The sequence below is a fragment of the Thunnus thynnus genome, chromosome 5 (assembly GCF_963924715.1).
Source record: "Thunnus thynnus chromosome 5, fThuThy2.1, whole genome shotgun sequence".
Classification (NCBI taxonomy): Eukaryota; Metazoa; Chordata; class Actinopteri; order Scombriformes; family Scombridae; genus Thunnus; species Thunnus thynnus.
This window is the reverse complement of record NC_089521.1, coordinates 30856017-30878269: the sequence shown is the minus strand read 5'-3', so window position 1 is coordinate 30878269 and position 22253 is coordinate 30856017. Positions and strand designations below refer to the sequence as shown.

The 22253-nt window shown below is 40.7% G+C and overlaps 1 protein-coding gene across 3 annotated transcripts in view; it reads left to right on the top strand.

Annotated features, from left to right (window-relative positions):
* immp2l (inner mitochondrial membrane peptidase subunit 2) overlaps positions 1-22253 on the top strand; it is a 165343-nt gene that overhangs the window by 15399 nt on the left and 127691 nt on the right. For all 3 annotated transcript variants that reach the window (XR_010928486.1, XM_067590694.1, XM_067590695.1), the window contains exons 2-3: positions 6990-7127; positions 14869-14972. Coding sequence is in view for 2 of the 3 variants with exons in the window: in XM_067590694.1 (XP_067446795.1) it covers positions 6993-7127; positions 14869-14972 (239 nt within the window). In the remaining variant the exon portion in view is untranslated. The remainder of the gene's footprint in view (positions 1-6989; positions 7128-14868; positions 14973-22253) is intronic.

Below are 22253 nucleotides of genomic sequence, written 5' to 3'. Positions count from 1 at the left end.
CCCAGAAGCCGATTTTTAAACTTAAAAAAAAAAAAAAAAAACTATAGTAGTACTCTAAAAACATGGTGTCTGTAGTTCACCGTGTGGAGATAAAAGTTTTCACCTCAGAGCAGTAAAACTCTGTGATGCCTCTGGATTATTGATAAGATTGATTTTTAATTAAAGCTCCAGCAATGAAAGGGTAGTGTGAAGGTGCTTCGCTTTTTTTAAAAGCTGTATATTGTAGGAATAACGCTACACTTGGAATTAATGTTATGCACCACCTCCCTCGGAAGAAAAATAATTAAATTAATCAGTCTTATACCTGAAAGTCATAAACTCTGAATATAATGACCTCCATACACAGATACGACTCGGCTTTAAAACAAGATATTTATTTAACTACCAAGGGATGAAAGATGTGTATATATACAACTAAAAGAATGAATGAATGGGTAAATTAAATTAACAAGTTATTGCCATGAATGAATGTTATCAAAAACAAGTCAAATCCAATCCAATAAAAATGTAATTTTGAATAACTCTTGCATCGACCCTGAGACAGAAGCACGGTAGATGGTTTTCCTGCTGTTTCCGTGACGATGAAGGCTGGATGATGGGCGAACTTGGTGTGATCCTGGGGTCGCCAGGGTAACAGCCAGATGAAAACTGTTGCAGCGGGGTTCAGTGAAACAGCTTTGGTTCACTGCTTCTCAGGAGGATGAATCCAGTCACATAGTGGACAAACACACACACACACACAAACACACACACACACACACACACACAGTCTCAGTGCATTCAGAGGCAGGCTGCAGAGTTGGATGCAAGGAGCTCTAAAGTAATCAGAAGGAAAAGTCTTTAAAAGTTTAAATACACCAACAAAATAAGAGATTATGAAGATAATATATATTCAAATGGTAAACGGTGTGGCTTGACTCGTGGCTTTGTGGTCTTTTGCTCTTCTGGAGCTTTTAGCTCTCAGCTGTAGAAAAACAAGGACAACGCCCGAGATGCCAGGCCATCCCGGCTGATAAGGCCCGAGAGGAAAAAGAAGAAGTGACAGCAGTCGGCAAGCCGGCGAGCAGAAAAAGAGCAACAGCCAGACGAAGAGTTGTAAAGGTTTATAGTCTAGCAGGTGTGTTTTGGAAGAAATAGGATCCTTGGTGCAAAGCTGTTCATTCCCAAAACTGTCCATTTTCTCTCTGTGGCTGGTGGTGAGAAGGCTGCGTTTGCAGTCCTGTCCTACGTTTCCTTGACGTCGTTATGCCAGAGGTCAGAGGTCATTGGGTCCATGTGTGTGTGTGTGCACCTACAGACACAGACTATTAGGCTAAAAGGAAACATGATGTTTTTCAAAGACTCAAACTTTTCATCTGCTCCTTTGCTTCATTATCCAACAGTTTTTTATGATCTGGACATTTAACTAACAAGGTGAGAGTCATTTTTCATCTTAGCATGACTGTGATGTGGCACCTGCTGTGTCAGCCACTTCGCTTAAATGTGCCGACAGGAAACCGCTGGAAACGAGGCGGTTTTTTAATATAAGCGCTGCGGGGCTCCGAGGTGTCGGCGTCAAAAAAAAAAAAAGACTCGACTGTAAAACTGAGCGGAAACCTTGAAGCTCTGCGCCGAGCTTCCTCTGATGATACACTTGTTCTCTGTGAGGGGAAATTATGCGGCGGGGCTGTATGGAAGTGTAATGGCAATATGCTCATGTCAGGATGGATTGTTATGCTAGAATAGATTTTCTGCTCCGGTGCTGGAGTATCCTCCCTCCAGCACATGGTGGGTAACTGATGTCTTACAAAGCCCGGCGGAGGCAGATCACTGTGGTTAATAGGACGTAACGTATACTGAGGCTGGGAACACTCTCCTTTGTTTGAGGAGGATGGAGCTCTCTGTGTGTGTGTGTATCACTGTACATCTGTGTTTCTTGGTGTATGTGTGTGTGTGTGTGTATATCTGTGATGTCTACAACCTCAGTGTTTTATTACAGTAGCCTCGATCAAAGGGCTGCATATTGTAACCGCACATAACTGGAGTAATACCATTTATGCAGGTTAGAAAGAGGAAGTACTTGACTCTTTTTCGCCAGAGGGATGCAATTTTCATCAAAATTCATAGCCTTTAATCTGAAAATCATAACTCTGTCAAACCAGACATCATACACACGCTGTAAAAATCAGATTTAAAAAGACGTCTGTTTCTCTGCGATCTGTTAAAGTCCTCCTCCTCTCAAAAATGTGTTTGTCTTCTTCTTCCTTCGGTCGGATGTTTGAGCTTCACTCTGCAGGATGATGAATGTGCAGAGTTTGTTTTTACATTCGTCTGCTGAAGGTGGAAAGTTTCTCTGAGCTCATTTAAAATCGTATTTTAAGGGGCGGGCCTACGAGCATGATTTGTGACATCGTAAATGGTTTGGAGCCAATCGTAGTCCAGTATGTAATTTACACAAGTGTGATGTGTAAACTTGAAGCCTCTGGTGCACAAACACTGAGAATGGACTCTGATGCACGCGTTTTGAAATACACTTATTGTTTTAAATGTGCACCAAAAGCGTAATCAGGTGAATCAAACTGCCTTGACGCCCCCTACTCCGACAAATGAGGATCCAGTGACCAAAGTTGTTCTTCCTGCAGCCGAAAAAGAGAGAGAGAGCATGCGAGAGAGACTGTGGTGGTAATCGAGCGAGGAGATGTTATATTCTGATTATTTCGCGCCGGTTATACATCCTACAGCACAAATAATTAACCATCAAACACTCAACAGATGATTCACTGTGGAAACAGACGCTCTTGGTTTCTCAGCATTTCTCCTTTTCATTCATTCACTGCATCCAGATAATGCAAATATATAAAATACAAAGAAAAAAAGGCCTTTAAAACCTGATGCCTGCACTTCACCACAGCATCATCATCACTGACACACGTCAAATCAGACGCATCAATTATCACTTTGGGCCTTTACAGTGAAGTAGGAAACATCTGGTGTCCAGCAGGAAAACCTCTGAAATGAAATATATTTACATATTCATAGATTCTGTAATTGCTAATGAGGGAGAAGGAGGAGATGATGTTTTAAGGATTTTAATGTAGTGTCCACAATGTGTACACTGCTCTCTGCCAACAATCCCACGATGCACTGCACCACATTTTATCAATGTGAAAATTACTGTTGTTACAGATTGCACAAAATGACTTTACTGCTGACTGTAGAGTAAACCGTTGAGTATTATGTATTGAGCGTTATGTAGGAGGTGGGGAACGAGTGAATGAGGGAGCGATTTTGGACGCAGCCTTTGCATTTTCTTGATGGTAGAGATGAAGACAGGAAATGCGAGGACAGAGAGACATGCAACAAAGGTCCCCTGCCAGAATCAGACTGGAGATGTTGCAGTTATGTGATTATCCGCTTGACTACTGAACACACCTGGGACGATGAAGTTAAAGTTGAAACTGTTTAATATTTCTTTATTCTTTTCCTCCTGCCATACAGCTAACCCCACTGTTGCACATGCACTCGTGGAAGAAACCCTGTAGAAACTAGGGGTGTGCCTGAATACAAAGACATTATTCGGCAAAGCAAAAATAGTGACTTTTCTACGAATATTTGTTTCATACAAATATTTTAAAAATTAAAAAAAACATGTCAAATACCAGTTCCCAAGGGACTCTCCATAACCTGTTGTTCCCCTTCTCCTTTCCACAAAGTTATGTTGTAAAAAATGGTCAATAAATGAAAAGTGCAAAGCAAGAATCACCTTTGAAGTTATGGGTGTATAAATACTCAAAGGTCTGCCTGCAATGAGTCGATGAGTAAAGTTTTAGCTCAGTAGTCAACGCAGTCGTCTACTTGTTGTAACACTTTAATTTTCTAAAATTAAAAGCGTAATAAATACAAAAACAGGATTATTAAGCCTCTTTCCACTTTTATTCGAATACAAATACAGATACAAATAATTTTGCTGCCTCAACAAATACAGATACAAATACAAATACTGGCATCTCTACACATCCTTAGTAGAAACCCAGACTACGTCTACGTTAAACCAGCTAAACCTTACTAGCTGTTTTTGAGTAAAAACAACTATTTCCGTTTCTGCGGCAGCTTCTTGACATTTTTTTTTTCAGATAACAACAGTTTCAGCAGAGAAAGGTGGTAGATAACTATGTTTAACAAGCTATCAAAGTAGACAATAAAGAGAACAACACTCCAGTGAAGCCGTCAGCCATTGTTGTCATTGTGTTTCTTCTTCTCTCTTCCAATGAAATGCACCACTGCCATATGACAGCGTTTCTACAAAGCTCCGTTTTCTCTCCGTGCACACTACAACTCCAAGCAGGGATTTTCATTTTTACACATTCTGGAGGCCATTTTGGAAAAGCCCCATTTTCGGGGGGAGAAAAACGCTGTTTTAGTCTGGACGGGGGGCCAAAACAGAGAGGAAAAAGAGGTGTTCACCAATTTGGCCCGGCTTAGTGTGGACATGGTCCAAGTTACAGGTGGCAAAGAGTTTTCTCCAGGGGGAAATGTAGTTGCACTGAATGGGATTCTCTAATCTATTTCTGATATGTCCACCTACTGACAGTGAAAGTGTTGAAGGAGTACAATGAGTTTTTGATAATGTTTCATTTGAAGTCTTGTGTTGTGGAGGTAATAGCAGTAGCAGATCTCCAGAGTTGAGGACAGCGGACGTCCATGGCGAGGCCGTTAGCTGTTAGCCGAAGGCAGCGGTGCATGGCCGCTGCTGCTGCTGCCGGCTGGTCGGTCATTTCACGCCTGTCTGGGCTTCCTGGAGCGCGCCATGAAAAGCAAAGTGGATGAAAAACTGTGTCTGGGGAGAACACGCTCAGTGTGATGTGTTTTCAGTGTCCATTCGCCAAAACTGGCTCTGAAAATTGACAGAAAGATGACTCCTTTTTGTGACGCCTGAGCTACTGCATGTTCTAGTCAATCAGGCTCATGTTGTGATTAAGCTTCACCGTCACATGTTAAGTGTTACACTGAGATGTGGGACCAAACTGTCCTTTTTATTTATTTACTTGAGCAGTATGATATTGTAACATTTGCACACAGGCAGTATGATACTGATCAGACTAACTAAACCATGTCAGATTCTAGTGAAATCACTTTGATCGGATTCTGCTTGAATATTATGATTCTTATTTTATTCTCATGGTGGTCGGGTTTCAGTGAAGAGTCTTGGCGTCCTCAGATGTCTGATTTAGTTTCTCATCTTTGGGCCAGAACCCCACAACGGTCAGTCGATATGCAAAGAAGGTCTCGTACAACTGGTATTTGTTGACAAAATCATCTCAGCACAAGGTTCATTTAGTAGCAAATGAACCAAAATAGTAAAGTTTCACTTCATCACTTCAGGCCAAAGTCCTGCACGGGTCCAAATTTGCGAACCAGCACCCACAAAGCTCTGTACTGGAACCGAGCCATTTACCCGCCATTATCTCTAAATCCAATGCAGACCTGTTAATATAAATCCCATAACACGACCCAAACCTGTAAGTTAGGTGACAGTCATTCACTTTAGAGTGCTTTAGTTTAACTTATTTTAACTTTGGAAATTAGTCAACAGCCTGAGACTTAACGGATGCTTGATTACATGGCTTAAAGGACGAGGCTAGAAAAGCAATATTCTATATTTTTCATGTTGTCAACAAACCTAATGTGCAGAGAAATATTGTGTGTGCATCCAAAGTCTGATATATATTATTCCTCTGTGCCATAGGCCTCTGTTGTTGTCCAAAAACTATTAAAAACACATCAGTGAGCCACACCGCTGCACTGAGTGACATCTTTTTTCGTCCCTGAAGAGCGTGGTTACTGTAGCCAGCATCAAGTTTTCACTCTCTGGAAAGTATTTATGTGTCAGGAAGAGGCCCGACGCTCATGCATGAGGATGCAGGTCTATTTGCTGTGTATCACACTGACTTTGTGATAAACTTCTTTGAGAAATTTACAGTGTCTGAGTCAGAGTCTGATCAATACGACAAGCGTGAAAAAAATACTTTGCGGAGAATGAAAACTTTGCGTTTGACAGAGTAATCATTCCTCCTGTGCTACGTCGTGTCAGGAAGAGATCGCTATAGGGAACAAAATCCTTGTTCTGTGCAGAAAAAAGAAGCTGAGGTCAATATGAGGCTTAGCGGTCTGAGTTGGTTATCTTCACTCCTGATAACTGTGGATGAGCTTATTGACAGTGTTGTGGCACGACAACAAACCAAAGGCGACCTCCAGGACATAGACCACACCAGGATGCAAGGAAACACTGTCCACAACACAAAGAATCAAAGACTATAACTGTGATATATATGTTATATAGTTCGCTCCTAATAAAGTCACAGTAAAGTCATCTCAGTGTGCGGTGGTTAATTTATATTTTCACCTTTATATGTTCCTGTGACCGACCAGCATGTGACTGAAAATACTGGCTGTGCGTGGGGAGTTCTGTCCTTTGTGAGATATATATATATATATATATATATATATATATATATATATATATATATGTCCTTGATTTTACATCTAAGAAACACTGTGTGCAAGAGAATTTTGAGACCGAAAAATGAGATGATGAGCCAGAAAAAGTCTTTGTCTGAACTCTGCCTTTTTACCGTGACAAGAGGAAGGAGACACTTCACATACTTTGAATTGTGTACAATTGTTTGTTTTTTTTGCAGAAAGTAAGTCTAATACTACCTATAGTCAGTTGTTGGATGAACTCAATTGTTGTTGTTGTATTTTCATGCACTTCCACATATCACATGTTAGTGCAGTAATTGTCCTCTGCTCCCCTGTTTGCTCTGCTCTTGTTTCCTTTGTGATTTTTCTATTACTCTCTTGCTGCTGCCGCATCGACCTGCTCTCCCCACAGAGATCAATGAAGTTTAATCTAATCTAGTCTAATCTAACCTGAGAGCTGTTTAGTTTCCTTTGTGTGTCGTCATGGTTCATGCTGATGGTTTTTTTTTATTTATTGTTTCCTCGTCCAGGCGATGGCTCAGCAGGCAACGGCGGGGCGGCGCTACCTGCGAGCGTTTGTTAGCGGCTTCTTCGTCGCCGTTCCCGTCACGGTCACCGTCCTCGACCGGTTCGCCTACGTGGCGCGAGTGGAGGGAGCATCGATGCAGGTGAGACGTTACAACACATCTACTAATCAGAGTGTGAGAGGAAAAACCTCACGCTGTCGGTCCTCAGAGACGTCTACTGAGGTCAGCAGAGAGAGGAGGCTGCAAATTCTACAACTTTACTGAGAGCTACTGAGAGCAAGAAATTCACAGAACCCTGAAAACATTTTGGGTGTTTGCTAACGAGAGAGTCTGAGAAGCTTAACTCTCTATTTCAACTTGCTTCATGACAAAATGACTTGTTTTGGCATACATCCTCTATTTCAGTGGTTCATGGTTCAAAGTACTGTACTTAAGTACAATTTTGAAGTACTTGTACTTTACTTGAGTATTTCCATGTGATGCTACTTTATACTTCCACTCCACTACATTTCAGAAGAAATATTGTACTTTCTACTGCACTACATTTATTTAGTGCTAACAGCTTAGTAACAGCTTTAGTTACTTTTCAGATGAAGATTTGACACAATGGATAATATAACAAGCTTTTAAAATGAACTGGCAATTAAGCTAAAGTAGCTAACGTTAGCCCAAGTGTGCAGCGCTCAATGCTCCCAGTAAGATAACGTTAGCTTGGGTCCATGAATGTACTATAAGAGCTGGATACCGGACTAAAAATGGAGCTCATTCAGTCCTATAGGAATTACTCGCCTGGCGCATACGCCAAAAAAAAGTTCCTAGCTTCCGGGTTTGCTTCCGCGTTGTGCGGCCCACTGAATATGCGCGGTAGTGTTTCCCGCGCTAGCCCCGGCCGCTAGTTCCCGCTCGGCCCATAGACTTAACATTGTGATGACGTCACGGATTTTTAAATCGCTTTTCTCCTCCATGAATCAAAAGTTCATAATAGAAGGAGTCATACTTGACGTTGTTTGCAGTTCGAGGTGTCCTGTCAACAGTTTTACAGGCGTCTCTTCTACAATGGTGGTCTATAGGGAAAATCCTTTTTGGGCTGGAGGGGGATTTTTCGCTGCACTACCGCGAGTGTCCACTGGGAAAAATTGGCTGCTCTTATAATACATCCATGCTTGGGTCCCAGGTATCGGGGTGTGTTTCCAGAGCGTGAAAGGCAACACTCCTTATCTGAAGGTCCCGGCTCCAAACAGAAAAGAAGCCGCCAACCGTAAACTGCAACTCTGTGCTTCAAACCAGCTCCGATTCAAACCAACAGGTGATGTCACACCTCACTGCTTCCATCTTTATATACAGTCTGCGGTTGGAAGAGAACAACGGTTTCTGTGTCCAAAACAAATAGCTGCTTTGTGGTTCCGTGTGAGAAATATACAAACAAACAAAAGTGTTTTTTAATATGAAACGTTTTGAAGGAGTCACAGTGAAAAGTGCTACTCCAGTGTTAGAGCTGCTTTACCTCTGCAGAACAAAGGCAGCACTTTCCTTTAAAAGTGGAAACCGGTATTTACAAGACGCCGTGTTGTAGGAAAGATAATTCCACAAACACATCATGCATGGCCTCTCTCTGTCTCATCCAAACAGTAAACAACCTGCACTCTTCTAATCTAAGAAGCACTGATGTAAAAAGATTTTTAAAACGTGCCTGTTGGGTTTTGACCAAGTTTGTTTCCTGTCGTGCAGCTCATTATCCTCGACATGTGTTGTATTATGCATAAAACAATCTGCTCTCTATTTTTAATGAGCATGAATATTAAATATGCATGTTGCTCCTTGGTTCATGTTGTATATTTATGTCTCTCTGTATGTCGGGTCACGAAGCCGACCTCAGCAAAGACAAAACCCTTAATGGAACCAAACACGGGTTGTTTTTTTTTAAAAGTGAGTTGACAAATGAGATGTTTTCACTCAGAAACACCGGCTCTCTGTTTCCAAACAGTTCACTCCGGTTACAGTTTTATCATGTTTAATCTGTTTATGTAAAAGCTTTGATCCTCCTTGATTTAGTCTGTCTGATGCATAAACAAATGTTCATATCTACAGCAGGGAAGTCTGCAAAAATAGAATGTGAAAGTTGTATCGAAGCTCTTTATTCTGTGTCTTACTGAACAAAATGTTGCTGTTATTAAAAGGTGAAGACCTAATGACCCCGGCAGCCAGCAGCGAGCCGGCCGCTGCTGGCTGCTAGCTTGTTTAGACATCAAAATATTCCCATAATGCCGTCTGACAGCACGCCAGGTGAATGTGGTCCTGATTACTGCTGCTCACAACGGGCCTCGTTCACTAATATGCACGTAGAAATGTTCTTCCTTTGTGCACAAAATTACTGCACATGCAAAATTACTGTCAGATTCATGGTAAGTGTGCACTGCCGCCGTGCGTGTATTAATGAATCAGAATCGTTCTACATTGACAGGTAATTAGCATATCACCATGCCCCCCATTTCTCTATATAAGGAAAGCTGTGTGGGAGCGGTGCAGCAGTGCAGAGAGCTGTCACTCATTGATAAAAATTTAGAAAAACTAGTGAAATGCAAACAATAGTTTCAGAAGTAGAAGAAGCCAGAAAAGGCAGATTTAGCTGGAAAACATGTCATCGGCACAACCGTTTTGAGCCTGATTGCGAATCCTGTATGCAGCCTTAGACCCTTAACTTTATAATTAGTAAAAAAAATGTGTATTATTGGCAGTTTCACATTTTTAAGACAGTCTAAGGCAGTTCTGAATTTGTCCGCAAAGTAAGAGCAAATTCAGGTAAGAACATATTGATGAATCCTGGATTTTGTGCTTAAAACATTCATACGTACGGTTTAAGCACAGATTTGTGTGTACGTGCTGTTTGTGAGTGAGGCCCAGTGCATCCCGTCTGTTGTCTTTATAATATAAAAGACTCAGGCTCCTCCGTCTGTGCTGTAAAGTTCAAGACGCAGTGGAAATGATAAAGGGACAAGAGGTCATTTGTGAAAGCAGAAACTGAGAGAAACAGCTGTGTGTGTGTTGTTTCTGGGGTTTTTTAGATAAATTATTGAGACTGAGCATAAAGGAATTTTGACACATAAATCAGTGCTTTCGGTGCCTTTTCAAGCTGCCGTCAGGTTTATTTATTTATTTATCCTTTTATTTAGCCAGAAATATCCCTTTGAGATACAATATCTCTTCTACCAGGGAGTCTTATTTAAGATGGCAGCAGAAAAAACAATAAAAAGGTTTCATATAGAAGTATATATGAGGACAAATAACATCACAAAAAAACAAAACAAAACAAAACATGAAGGGATCAGGTTCCTAGCAAATAATGACACTTGTTAAAAGCAATAACACTGTTCTGTAAAAACTGATTTTAATCTATTTTTAAAGAGAGTCAGGAGAGGGTAAAGATTGTGTGTTAAATATGCCTCGTAGCTCATTCCAAGTGTGCGGGGCGTGAAAGGAAAAGGCAGATTTATCCAGCTCTGTCAGAGTGTTTGGGACCATGAGGAGAGTTTTCTCTGATCTAGAGTTACAGCTACTGGACTAATCATTCTGCTGGTTCTTTACCCAGTAAAGCTTTTGCAATAAAATTAGGTCAAAAAAAGTTACAAAAATCTGCTCAGTTTCTAATTGTTGCTTTGGTCAGAAAACATCATTTCTGTCATTTAGAGCTTGAGCAAAACTGCAAAATGTTTCCAAACATAAGCCGTATGTCTGTTTGTCACATGCAAAAGGTCAGCGTGTCATCACAGTGATATTATGTTTAACATTTAACTAAAGTCGGATAAGAAAGAGATTTTAGCAGCAGGATCATCACAGAGCAGCAGGGACTAAACTGTAAAAAACACAAACAGAGAGACAAAGGAGTGTGTGTGTGTGTGTGTTTGAGTTGTCGTCATGGAAACAGTGTTTTCTGAGCTCCTGAGTAACGGATGGTTATGAATATGTACTGTTTGACTTTGTAATTTATGACACAAGCATGCATGATCAAACTAATGATCATTATCTCAGCGGAGGTTCATAAATTACCTTTTTTTTTTTTTTTTTACTACTGATTAACATTTTTTATTATTTCTGAAACAAAGTAGAAAATAATGTGCATCATAAAATATTCCCCCCTCCACACCGTAAACCCCACAGCTCATCATCATCACATACACAAATGGCCTCAACGTATATAACCTCCATCATGTACATTAGACACAGATATTCAGAACAAAACAAACAAACCGGTGAAAAAACAAGGAAGTACAAAACAAATATGTATTTTTCTCAAAGCATAGATTAAGGCACTAAACATGGAGCATGGCCAACGTCAAAGTATTTGCCCCATTTTCTCATATATACATCCAATCTTCCAAACCAATTACAGGACATCTTTTCGAGTGCTGCCGTTCTCGCCATCCTCTGAGAAGAATCCGTCTGCCTGTCATGAAACTGGTTTCAACTGGACCCAGTTTGTCTCCTCCCATTAAGACGTCTCCATCACCTAAAACAAATACGAAACGAAATTTGGGTCTCTGAAATCTCACAGAGGCCCAAAATTCTTAAAGAGCAAATTGCAGGTTAAAGTTTTTTTTTTTACAAAAGTTATACTTGACCTTGTGTGAAAATGACCAAGTGAAAAGTTAATGCAGGATTTAATGTTTTACAAGACATAAAGGTTAGGTATTCACAACTGAATCTCTCTCCTCTGACCGTTATTTCTTCTGACCCTGGTCTGTTCTTGGTCTCTTTGACGCGTAACGGGCTCGTAATTATAAGGCTGTGGTCCGTCATATTGATATGAATACACGTTCACAACCTCTTCAGTGTCACAACTAGCATCAAGATCCATTATTTTCCTATTGTTTAAAATTGACTGCGCTCCCTCCCGCTACATCACTTCCGGTTTAGCTTTTTCAGATGCGGAAGTCAAATTCTGGGGTCTCCAACCTGCAATCTGCTCTTTAAACTTTATCACAGGACCATAAAACATGCATTAGATGAGCTTCAGACTTCAGACTTGCATCACCAGTAGTTTATCGTGTGTCTCAACCCAAGTCTAAACAGTCTGGAGGGAGTCCAGACTTGATTCTGTGAAATTTCTCTGCTGCATAAACTTTTCTCCTTTTAATACGCAAAGTTTCTCAAACTCCTGCATCTTCTCTGCCAACCCGAAATTAATAATCAGACAGTCTGCTGCAGCCGAACTGTCAAAATTTTTTCACATCATCTAAATTCAGACTCACCGCAGCAGGAGTTTCAGAAACAATCCAGCATGTAATATGGTGAAATATGACTGCAAGGGAGGCTGATGAAGTATCCAACTCTAACTGATAAACTCGCAGGCTGACAGCACTCACATGCATATTTATTTTGGAGGGGGGGGGGGGGGTGGACCGACAGATAAGAGATATTCTGTCAATCACGCCGGCAAGCGTGAAATGGCCTTGCGTCCCCGTTTAATGAAACAGTCGTCGTGTGTGGCGTCGCTCGCCGTAGTGAGCGGGCTTCGTCACGCGCGGATCCTCGGCAGAAGTGACACAGACAGAGTTGTAAGAATAATGAATGTGTTGTTGTTGTTGTTGTTGTTGTTGTGGTAGCGCTGTCATATTCAGGATCTTTGGTTTGACACTGTAACAGTGACATCTTAGATGAAGTGTTTCATCAGGCGGATCACTAAAGGAAAGAGAATCTGAAACTGTTTGACTGTGACAAATTTAAAAAAAGATTGAAAAATGGACTTCCACACTCACTTTGACGGTTTGACATGACAACCTTGTCTCATAGAAATTACCTGTTATATATATTACAAAATAGTTTTCCTAGTTATGTTGGGATGCAATTACTGCCTCGATCTGTTCACAGGCAACAGCTTTTTTTTTTTAATGTATCTCACCGGAGTCGTAGAGGGAGGTGGTCGGAGTGGATGATGAAATAATTGAAATCTGGCTGCCTGGAAGGTATGAAGGTAGAAAATCAATTTAAAATGACAGATAACATGGGAACAGGCTTATATACTGTATGCAATGTGTAGTTAACGGCTTTAAATTGTAGATTGTATGTAAAGCTGGACGTAGCGAGGTGTGACGTCACCTGTTGGTTTGCACTGGAGCCGGTTTGAAGTCCAGAGTTGCAGCTTCTGGTTGGCGCCATTTTTTTCTGTTTGGAGCCTTAACCTTCAAAATAAAAGGTGTGGGGTGTTACCTTTCACGCTCTCGCTGGAAACACACACCGCTACCTTGGACTCAAGCTAACACTAGCTTACTGGGAACACCGAGTGCTGCACTAATGGGCTAACGTTAGCTACTTTAGCTAAATTGCGCTAACAGGGCAGGTATCATAATCAAGTAACATTAAACTGAAATATTGCGATAATAGTCCCACTCAGTGTGAGTCTCGGAGAAGCAGGTGAGCCAACTGTCAATCACAGCTGTCAATCAACACCCACACAGCAGACAGCAAAGCTACAATAAGTCTTCAAATCTTATTAACAGAGCAATAATTTACAAACTGACCACCAGCACACTTATTCTGGGTCTGAATTTAGAGATTGAGACCATAATGACTCGTTGAAAACAATGATTGACTTAGTATTTCTAGAGAGAAGTTGAGGCTTTTTAAATGGGAGCCCCTTATTCAGCACTGAATGCTGTTTTTCCATGTTTTACCATTACAGCCTCACTGGGGCACCAGTGTGGCTACAGACAAGTGTTTTTTTGTTTAGGAGAAGCAATTTAATGCAACCTAGTGCAGTGTGTGTGTGTGTGTGTGCGCGAGTTGTCGACCTTTTGACCAAGCTATATTTAGAGAGTTTAGTTCTGCTCTGTTAGACGTTACACTGAGTCACCACCTCATGTGGCTTTGAGTATATACTGCATGTGTTTCTACGGTATGTGAGGGTGGGATGTTTACTGTAAACTGTGTAGGGAGTCATTAAACATTTGTATGTTGCTCATATTTGTATAAACGAGAGCTGCAACGATTAATCAATTAGTCAATAGACAGAAACTCGGCGTTAACAAAAATACCAATTATCCACACGTTTTAGCTTCTCAGATATGAGGTTTTGATGCTTTTCTGTGTCATATACATAATAGTAAACTGAATCACAGCTGCAACTAATGATTATTTTCATTATCCATTAATTTTCCAATTATTTTCTCAATTAGTTGATTCATTGTTTACTTTATGAAATGTTAAAAAAATTGTGAAATAATTGCATTCATAGTTTCTCTGAGGCTGCGGTGAAGCCTTCGGTTTGTTTGACTAACAGTCTAAAACCTCAAGATATTCAATTCAATGAAGATAAACAGCAAATCATCACATATGAGAAGCCAGAAACAGAAGATGTCGCTTGAAAAATGACTGAAATGATTATTCGAACCTGAATATCTTTGGATTACTGTATTGGCCCTGTAATAAGACGACCCTTGTTTTCATACAGCTGTTTTAGGAAAAAGGTACAACACACTTTCACAGTCGTCCTGCTGGGAAAGTTTCCCTGAGATACTTTTAATCCAAGAAGAAGATCCTTGAAGCCTTTTCTCTCATAAAAGTGAAATATTTCCGTTAAAGCAGAACGTTAATCCCACACTTACAGTGCACATACTCAAACTCTTGTCTCGTCTTCTAATATAAGATGACGCCCGCTATTTGAAATGTAATTTCCAGAAAAAATGTATTATATTCAGACCAGTATGGTACATGAGATTAGTGACAAAACAAGATATTAGAGGATGTCAGGTTGGGCTCTAAGAAATCATATGAGTCACTACTTCCTGGTATTTTCTAGACAAAATGATTAAATGATTAATTGAGGAAATTGTCTGTTATTCTACCTCTGTGTGTGTGTGTGTGTGTGTGTGTGTGTGTGTGCGAGCAGCCGTTCCTGAACCCAGATGGGGGGTCGGAGTGTGACGTGGTCCTGCTGAACCGCTGGAGCGTGAGGAACTACCAGGTCCAGCGAGGCGACATCGTCTCCGTCTTGTAAGTAACTTTGTTAAGAAAAACACAATTTTTTTCTTCACGCAACACAAAACATAAACAGGAACTCACCTGCTAGAGGTTAAATACTGAAAATACTAAAAATGTGTGTGTTTTACCGGTCGAATGAAGACGACCTTAAAGTCAGAGTCGAGTAAAAGTTTCGAGCTGGTTCATCTAAAGCCTCGTTCAGAAATATTCTCTGTGCTTCTCGGTAACTGAACTCATGATGAACTCATGAAACACATATTGACATCGTTCAGCGTGACTGACACTTCCCGAGGATATCATTATCTCTGACGTGCATCAACAATAAACCTCCGTAAATCCATGCAGAAATCATAGAAGAAGAATCTGTTTTTTTTTTTACTTGGTAATAGAGAAACAAGTTCAAACTGAGTTCCTGCTTGGCTGCAAGCACAGGTTGTTGTTTTTGTTTTGTCATTATAAAAGCATCTGTACTTCTCCTACATGATTTCATTTTCCTTCACGTTCCTGCTCCAGTATCACAAACAACATGCTTCTAGTGTTTCTCAACTGTAGCCGTGTTGTGAAGCGAACAGTCTCGTATAAACAGGTGCAGTGTGGTCCAATCAAAACGCGTGTGACGGGCCATCGCCGCTCGTTATGAAAATCCTCGTCTGAGCTCTACCGCGAGGCCCGAAGCCTCCTCGCAGACGTCCGTCCCCAGACGTCTGCGGTTCCATTAACACTCCGCTTCTGTAAAAGTCACACACACACACACACACACTGATTCAAACTGTTCAAACTTGAGACGCTGCAGCCCCGCGGGTTTCTTGGAGACCCACTGAAGTGAGATTTCACAGGAGGAAATTGACAGATTTGACTGCTGTTCCGAGCTGTTTAAATGCCGCGAGGACGACGCTGTCAGTTTTTTGTTTTTTTTTTTCATTTGAGGTGTTTGCTATGCAGCTTGTGGAGTACAGACGGGTGACAGGAGGACAAACCCACTTCCGTAATTACCCCTCGATGGCAGCAGCTCTCTGTTAGGGACATGTTTTGTTTTGGTGGGGAAAGGGATGTTTGTGAAAGTCTATTCCTGGCAGCAGCAGCAGCAGCAGCAGCTCTGAAAGGTAATTTAACTTCATCTGATGATGAGAGCTGCTCAGATTTGAGCTCTTGTGTTGTGGCTGAATTAATGACGGAGGAGGGTAATAATCCAGATGTGCGGCATCACACAGCTGGACAGACACTAAGCATATAGAGCTAAAAGGAAGCGAAATGGAGACCGGTTCTGTAAAGTTCATCTGAGCGCAGAAACACTTTGACATTTAGATTCAACCAGCCGTCCTCGTGGCATTCTCAGCTCTGTGCAACCTCCCCACCTCCACCACCTCCCCTCCCCCGAACCTTTTTGTCTGTTTGTCTTCCCATCTTAATGCCACCTCTTTACCTGGCAGCCCTTTTTGAAGGAGAGGATTTTTTCCTCAAAGCAAAAAGACAGTCGAGTCCTCCACATGTGAAACAGATCTGTATCAACTCGCCTCATCGCCTGGGATTTTGTTAAAATCCCCCATAAAGCCGCATCCATCATCCGCCAAGAATATCACCTCTGATTTAAATTTCAAATGTGATACGGCTACGCTGCGGGGGAGACGGACCCCTTCGCTTATAATTGGCACTCATTTTAAAGGAAAATTGTTGAAGGGAATACGGCCGTCTGTAGAGTAATATCTTATTTACAGAGCGCCTCTCATTTCCCGTTCGTGCTGGCTAAGGAAAATGATTGTGTCTCTGTATTTCTGAGCGGGCGTACAGAGAGCTGAGCACTGCCATGGGTGTTTGTCATGCTCTCAGCGCAGACCATTACAAACCTGATTGATTTTATATTCGGCTGTGAACAGAACCATTTGCCTCTGAGCGGCGTCAGAACTGATTTCTGCAAAACATCATTTTCTCCAGGATGGGGAGGAAATGTTTCTCGTGGGTTATAAATTGGCGTCACGAATGGTAAATGGTAAATGGGCTGCATTTATATAGCGACTTTCTGGTTTTCCGAAACACTCAAAGCGCTTTATACTACATACCAACATTCACCCATTCACACACACACACTCATACACTGATGGCAGAGGAGAATTTCAGAGGAAAATTGCAGGTTGGCACCTACCATGTAAGGTGCCAACCTGCTCATCAGGAGGAGTTTCTGATGCTCACAGCCTTTGGTGGTAATATGGGGTTCAGTATGTTGCCCGAGGACACTTCAACATGCGGACTGGAGGAGCCGCTGATCTTCCAATTAGTGGATGACCTGCTCTACCTCTGAGCCACAGCAGCCCCCACAAGAGATGAATAGAGTCCTCGCTCTTGGCTCGCTCGGTTGTTGTTTAGGGTTTGTTGACAGCCATCTTGGATCAGCAGGGGACGGTGGGGAGGATGAGGAAGTGTTGGTGAATCTCCACAGTTGAATGAATATTCATTTAAAAACTCAGCAGCTGTGGAAACCTTCAAAAGCGCCGAGCTTCATTCCTCTGCGGCGACATCCTGTCGCTGTTTGCTTTGACTGGAGGATTTCAGTGAAGGCGGACGAGCGTCTGAAGCTCCAAGCTACTGTCTGGGCTTCTTGGACAGATGCCGACACTGTGCTCAGTGAGTAGAGCAAGGCATTAACGTTACCAGGGTCACAGGTTTGATTTCTCCAGGAGAAACACAGAAAGGAACACTGAAGGCTCCTGGATTAAAGACTCTATCTGCTGACATAAGCTCTGTAAATGACAGAATCCACCTCATTGTGGATTTGTCAGCTGTGGTTTTGCTCTGATTGAAGGAATCTTCAGGCCTTTAAAAAGCCTCAGTGTGTTTTGAAATATATTGAAAGGCCACACTAAAGATCACCAGAACACAAAACAGAAACATTATTATTTTAATCCTATAAAGCTAAAAACAGACATAAGGATCATTGAAACCTTCAAAGACTAAACACCCCACACATTATGACTAATTGAAATTCAGAGATTATTCAGTAATTACATTACAGTAACTAATCCCAGCAACACTGGTACATGGACAGTTTGTGGGTGGACTTGTTTGGCGTATTACTGGTAGATTGATGGAGGGTTGATGTCAGTTTGATCTCTGTGCACTCAGTGGACAGACTGGTTCATTATAGGCGAGCTTAGTCACCACCAAATCAGAAGAAACGAGACTCCAGGTGACTCCAAAGTCATCTTGTTTACATGTTTTGTTGTTTTAGCCTGCTAACGTTAGCATGCAGTCACTGCGGCTAACATTAAGCTAGCCGGTGATGGTCCTCCAAACTGGCGACTGGCTGCTTGTTAAACCACGTCTTCTTTTCTTCTTCTGTGTGTTAAAGACAGAGGATGGAAAAGGTGGCTGTTGAGGCTTTCAAGTTGTTTAAAGGAACCTTTTATTTAATGTACATATTGCTAATCTAGTTAGGAAGCTCAGAGTGAAGATTGGCTTTTATTTTAGAAATAAATCTTGCTTTACTTTCAATGCCAAGAAAGAACTTTGTGGAAGCTACTTTTCTGTCTGTGATTGATTACGGTGATATATTGTACCTGCATGCAGCCTCCTCCATCTTACAGAGCCTTGATTCAGTGTACCATGCATCTATATTTCATTACAAATGCAAAGACCCTTATTCACCATTACATTTGTTATGATTTAGTGGGTTGGACATTCTTGACCACTTGCAGACAACAGCACTGGTATATTTTTATCTATATAACCAATACTGGGTAAACTTCCAGCTTACTGGTTGCTTTTTAACATACCCTGGTTTTAACAGATCTGGGGAAAACTGAATTTTCCTACTATGCACCTTGGCCATGGAATAATCTGCAAAAAGATCTAAAATTAGAAACATTCATATCCATTGGGGAATTTAAGGGCATCATAAAAAAATGTGGTGATGGAGGCATGTAGTTGTTTTTATTGAGAGGTTGCTGTGTTTGAATTGCTGTTCATCTGTTTTATGATAATATATCGTATTATCATGTTGTATATGTTGCATTTTAATTTTGTGATTTTGTAGCTGCTTCCTTGGCCAAGTCTCTCCTGCAAAAGAGATTTTTGATCTCAGTGGAACTTCCTGGTAAAATAAAGCTAAGCTAACGGCTGAGTAACAGAAGTAAAATAACAAGTAAAGTACTTAATTAAATTAAGTGATGTAAATACTTTTTTTCATGAGTAATATGTGTAAGTGATTACATACAAACTACATAACCACCAAAAATAACGAATGTAGAAATGTACAAATGTGTTTTATTTCTGTCTGCGTACCAGGAGAAATATGTGTGTATTAGACTTATTAGTATTCATGCAGTTTAAAGTGAGAGAGAAATATCTGATTATGTTAAGCTAACCAGCATTAATTGATTATTTAGTCTGACTTTATTGATTACCTCTTTTTCTCTTCGATCTAAACGGCTCAGATATTGGCAAGCTAACATTAGCCATTGTCAGTTGGTGCACTCAGTTAGCCTAGCAACAGTTCCACATGGCAGTTTGTAGCTGTAAATAAGGAAAATGTGTGATTATGTTAAGCTAACCAGCTTTCATTGATTATTTAGTCTGACTTTATTGATTACCTCTTTTTCTCTTCGATCTAAACGGCTCAGATATTGGTAAGCTTACAAAACGTTAGCTTTGTTAGTTGGTGCACTCAGTTAGCCTAGCAACAGTTCCACCTGGCAGTTAGTAGCTGTAAATATTTAGTAACAACTCATCTCTACATGAATACTAGTTTGTGGTGCAACTGGTTTTAATTTAGTGATTCAGCATGAATCTCCACTTAATAAACATTATAACGAGGCTACGTTTGAACTGACAAACTGCTGCAACTGACTACTGATTATTATCCCAACTAGAGAATGAACTGTGACTGTTGTAATCACAGGTTTCTCTCAGCACCTACAGCACAGTTTTAAGCTTCAGAGCTAAATCAGCAGCTAAAAATCTTCCAGTATGAGTCTGAATGTGACCAAACTGGGTTTTGTGTCCTCATGAGGGTTTATTGTGGATGTGGGGTATGAAAATGTTTGAGAAGCCCTGACAGCATTCAGACTTCTTCAGCCCTGAGAGCATGTTTTCATTTCTGTGACAGTTAGCTTTAATTTCAGGGCGTTACAAAGGCTCTTTCTACTTGTTATTTTTATTTTTCTTTGACTTTACCAACATGCCTCCTTCTCCAAAGTCTCCAGAGATCAGGACAGACGCCAATACTTCATGTTTAGTTTTTTTTTTTCTAAGTTTAGTTGATTTTTCACAAATGCTAAAACACTCTGAGGGGAACAAAAAATAAATAAAAAAAAGAGAGGAAATGAAGTACAAACCGTTCAGGTGAGGAAACGTATTCAAGTGGGATTTCTAAAAAACATCTCAACCCGAAAGAGACAACAAACGAGATGCAAAAGACACGAGAGAAGAAACGCAGGAAAAACAACAACACACAAAGAACAAGCAGAGGGAACGAAAAGAATAAAAATAAGAGTTGTGTTTGTTGTCTGAAATGTCAGGATAAAGAGTGTATGTTGGGTAATGGAGTTATTATTTGTCCTGTTTCTTTAACTTCATGATGCAGCTAAAATGAAAATTATATTAACAAATTACATTTTTGTTGCATTTAGTTTGAAGGTATTGAAGTGCACATTGTGTGACTCCTGGCAGCTCTAAAGCTTTTAAATAGAGAGTTCCCAAGCTGATCCTAAGGATGGGTATCGGGTCGATCTGGGCATCTTTTAAAGGACTTTATCAGCTAAAATAAAGCTGATTCTTTCATTAATGTACTCTGCTCACGACTGCTCTCCTTTTCAGCAGCCTACACTTCTTACGCGAGTGGAAATTAGAGTGTGTGGTTGTGAAAATGATCTGTGCACAGCAGGGTGAATGACTCTAAATACTGACATCTTGGTTAGTAAATTAACAGATTTGTTAAACTCTGATTATTATCTCTCTCTTCTGCATTCGCAAAGAGCAGTAGCGTACAATATCTAACATTTTCAGCTGGCAGCTTCTCATTTATATCCGGCACCGGCCGTCGTTTTTGCCGGTTAAATGACAAACATCGACAGCAGCAGCTCATATCAGCTGTCACTAATTGACATTAATTCTGCGCATAAAATAATGACAGAACAAAATGAATCTTGGGGTTTGTGTTTCGTTCTGCAACCCCTGTTTGTACTCAACCAAAGATTATTTGTGAAGGAGGAACCTCCTCTCTGTAACACCACTGTACAACCGCAAGCGTTTCACCGACAGAGTGAGACATCTTCTAGTTTAGAGGATCGCAGTAGGTCAATTTCAGGAGTCACATTCTCCAGGTAAACCTTGGAGATCAAACCAGAGCTAGAAGGAGAGTAAATATTGGATTTACATCCATCAGGTGGAAACAAATACGACTCCAAATGATTTATAATGTCTTTTCAGAGTCCAAAACAAATTTCCGCATGAGGGCAAATAAAGTAAATCTTGGTCTTGATCCATTTTTAATAAAAAAAAAACACAGATTTTTGTAGCTTTAACTGATTGAGCTAAAGAAGGAAACTTATTGCTACATTTTATTTAAAGCAGATTTGAACTTACTCACCAAAACAGGTCAAGGTCAATAACTCCACACCGCACAATTAAGAGCAAATAAAGGCATTCATTGAAATAAATTTGTAAAATTACATTAAAATAACATAAACGGAGCATAAGTTTAGTAGATAATTGATTAAAAGGTACAATAATTTCCTGTGTTCATCAGTTTAAATCAAGGAGATTGAAGCAAATTAACTGGATTTGCTCAGTGGGCTCACACACCGTCATACGGTATGATCACAGCTTGGCACATTTTGTAATATTTTCTCACATGGTTTCATGTGCTGTCATGCGTCAACACGCTTCATGTAGAGACGGTGAACGAGGAAATGAGCGGAACGAGCTGCGGCGTCTCGCTGCTGCTCGGCTGCTGGTTTTATATATTTATATCTGGTCAGATTCCTGTTCAGCAGAGCAGCGTTCACATCTTCTTACAGTTAAGATTTATGGCCTTGCTATATTGCTAATTAGCTAGTAAATAATCAGGTGTAGTACGGTGTAGCAGAGAGAGGGGAAGGGACTTGTCACTGTTGTTTAGCAGAAGAACGTTTAGATTTAGTGGATTTCTCTCTGCCTGTTTAAAAAAAAAAGTGTTTGTGTTTGTCACATTTCACTGGTTTTTGTTTCCAATTAAACTTGGAGGAAGTGGTGTCCATCAAGAGGACATTATTCATTCCAATTCTGCATAACGGTACCATTCATGTTTGGGAAATGTGCTTC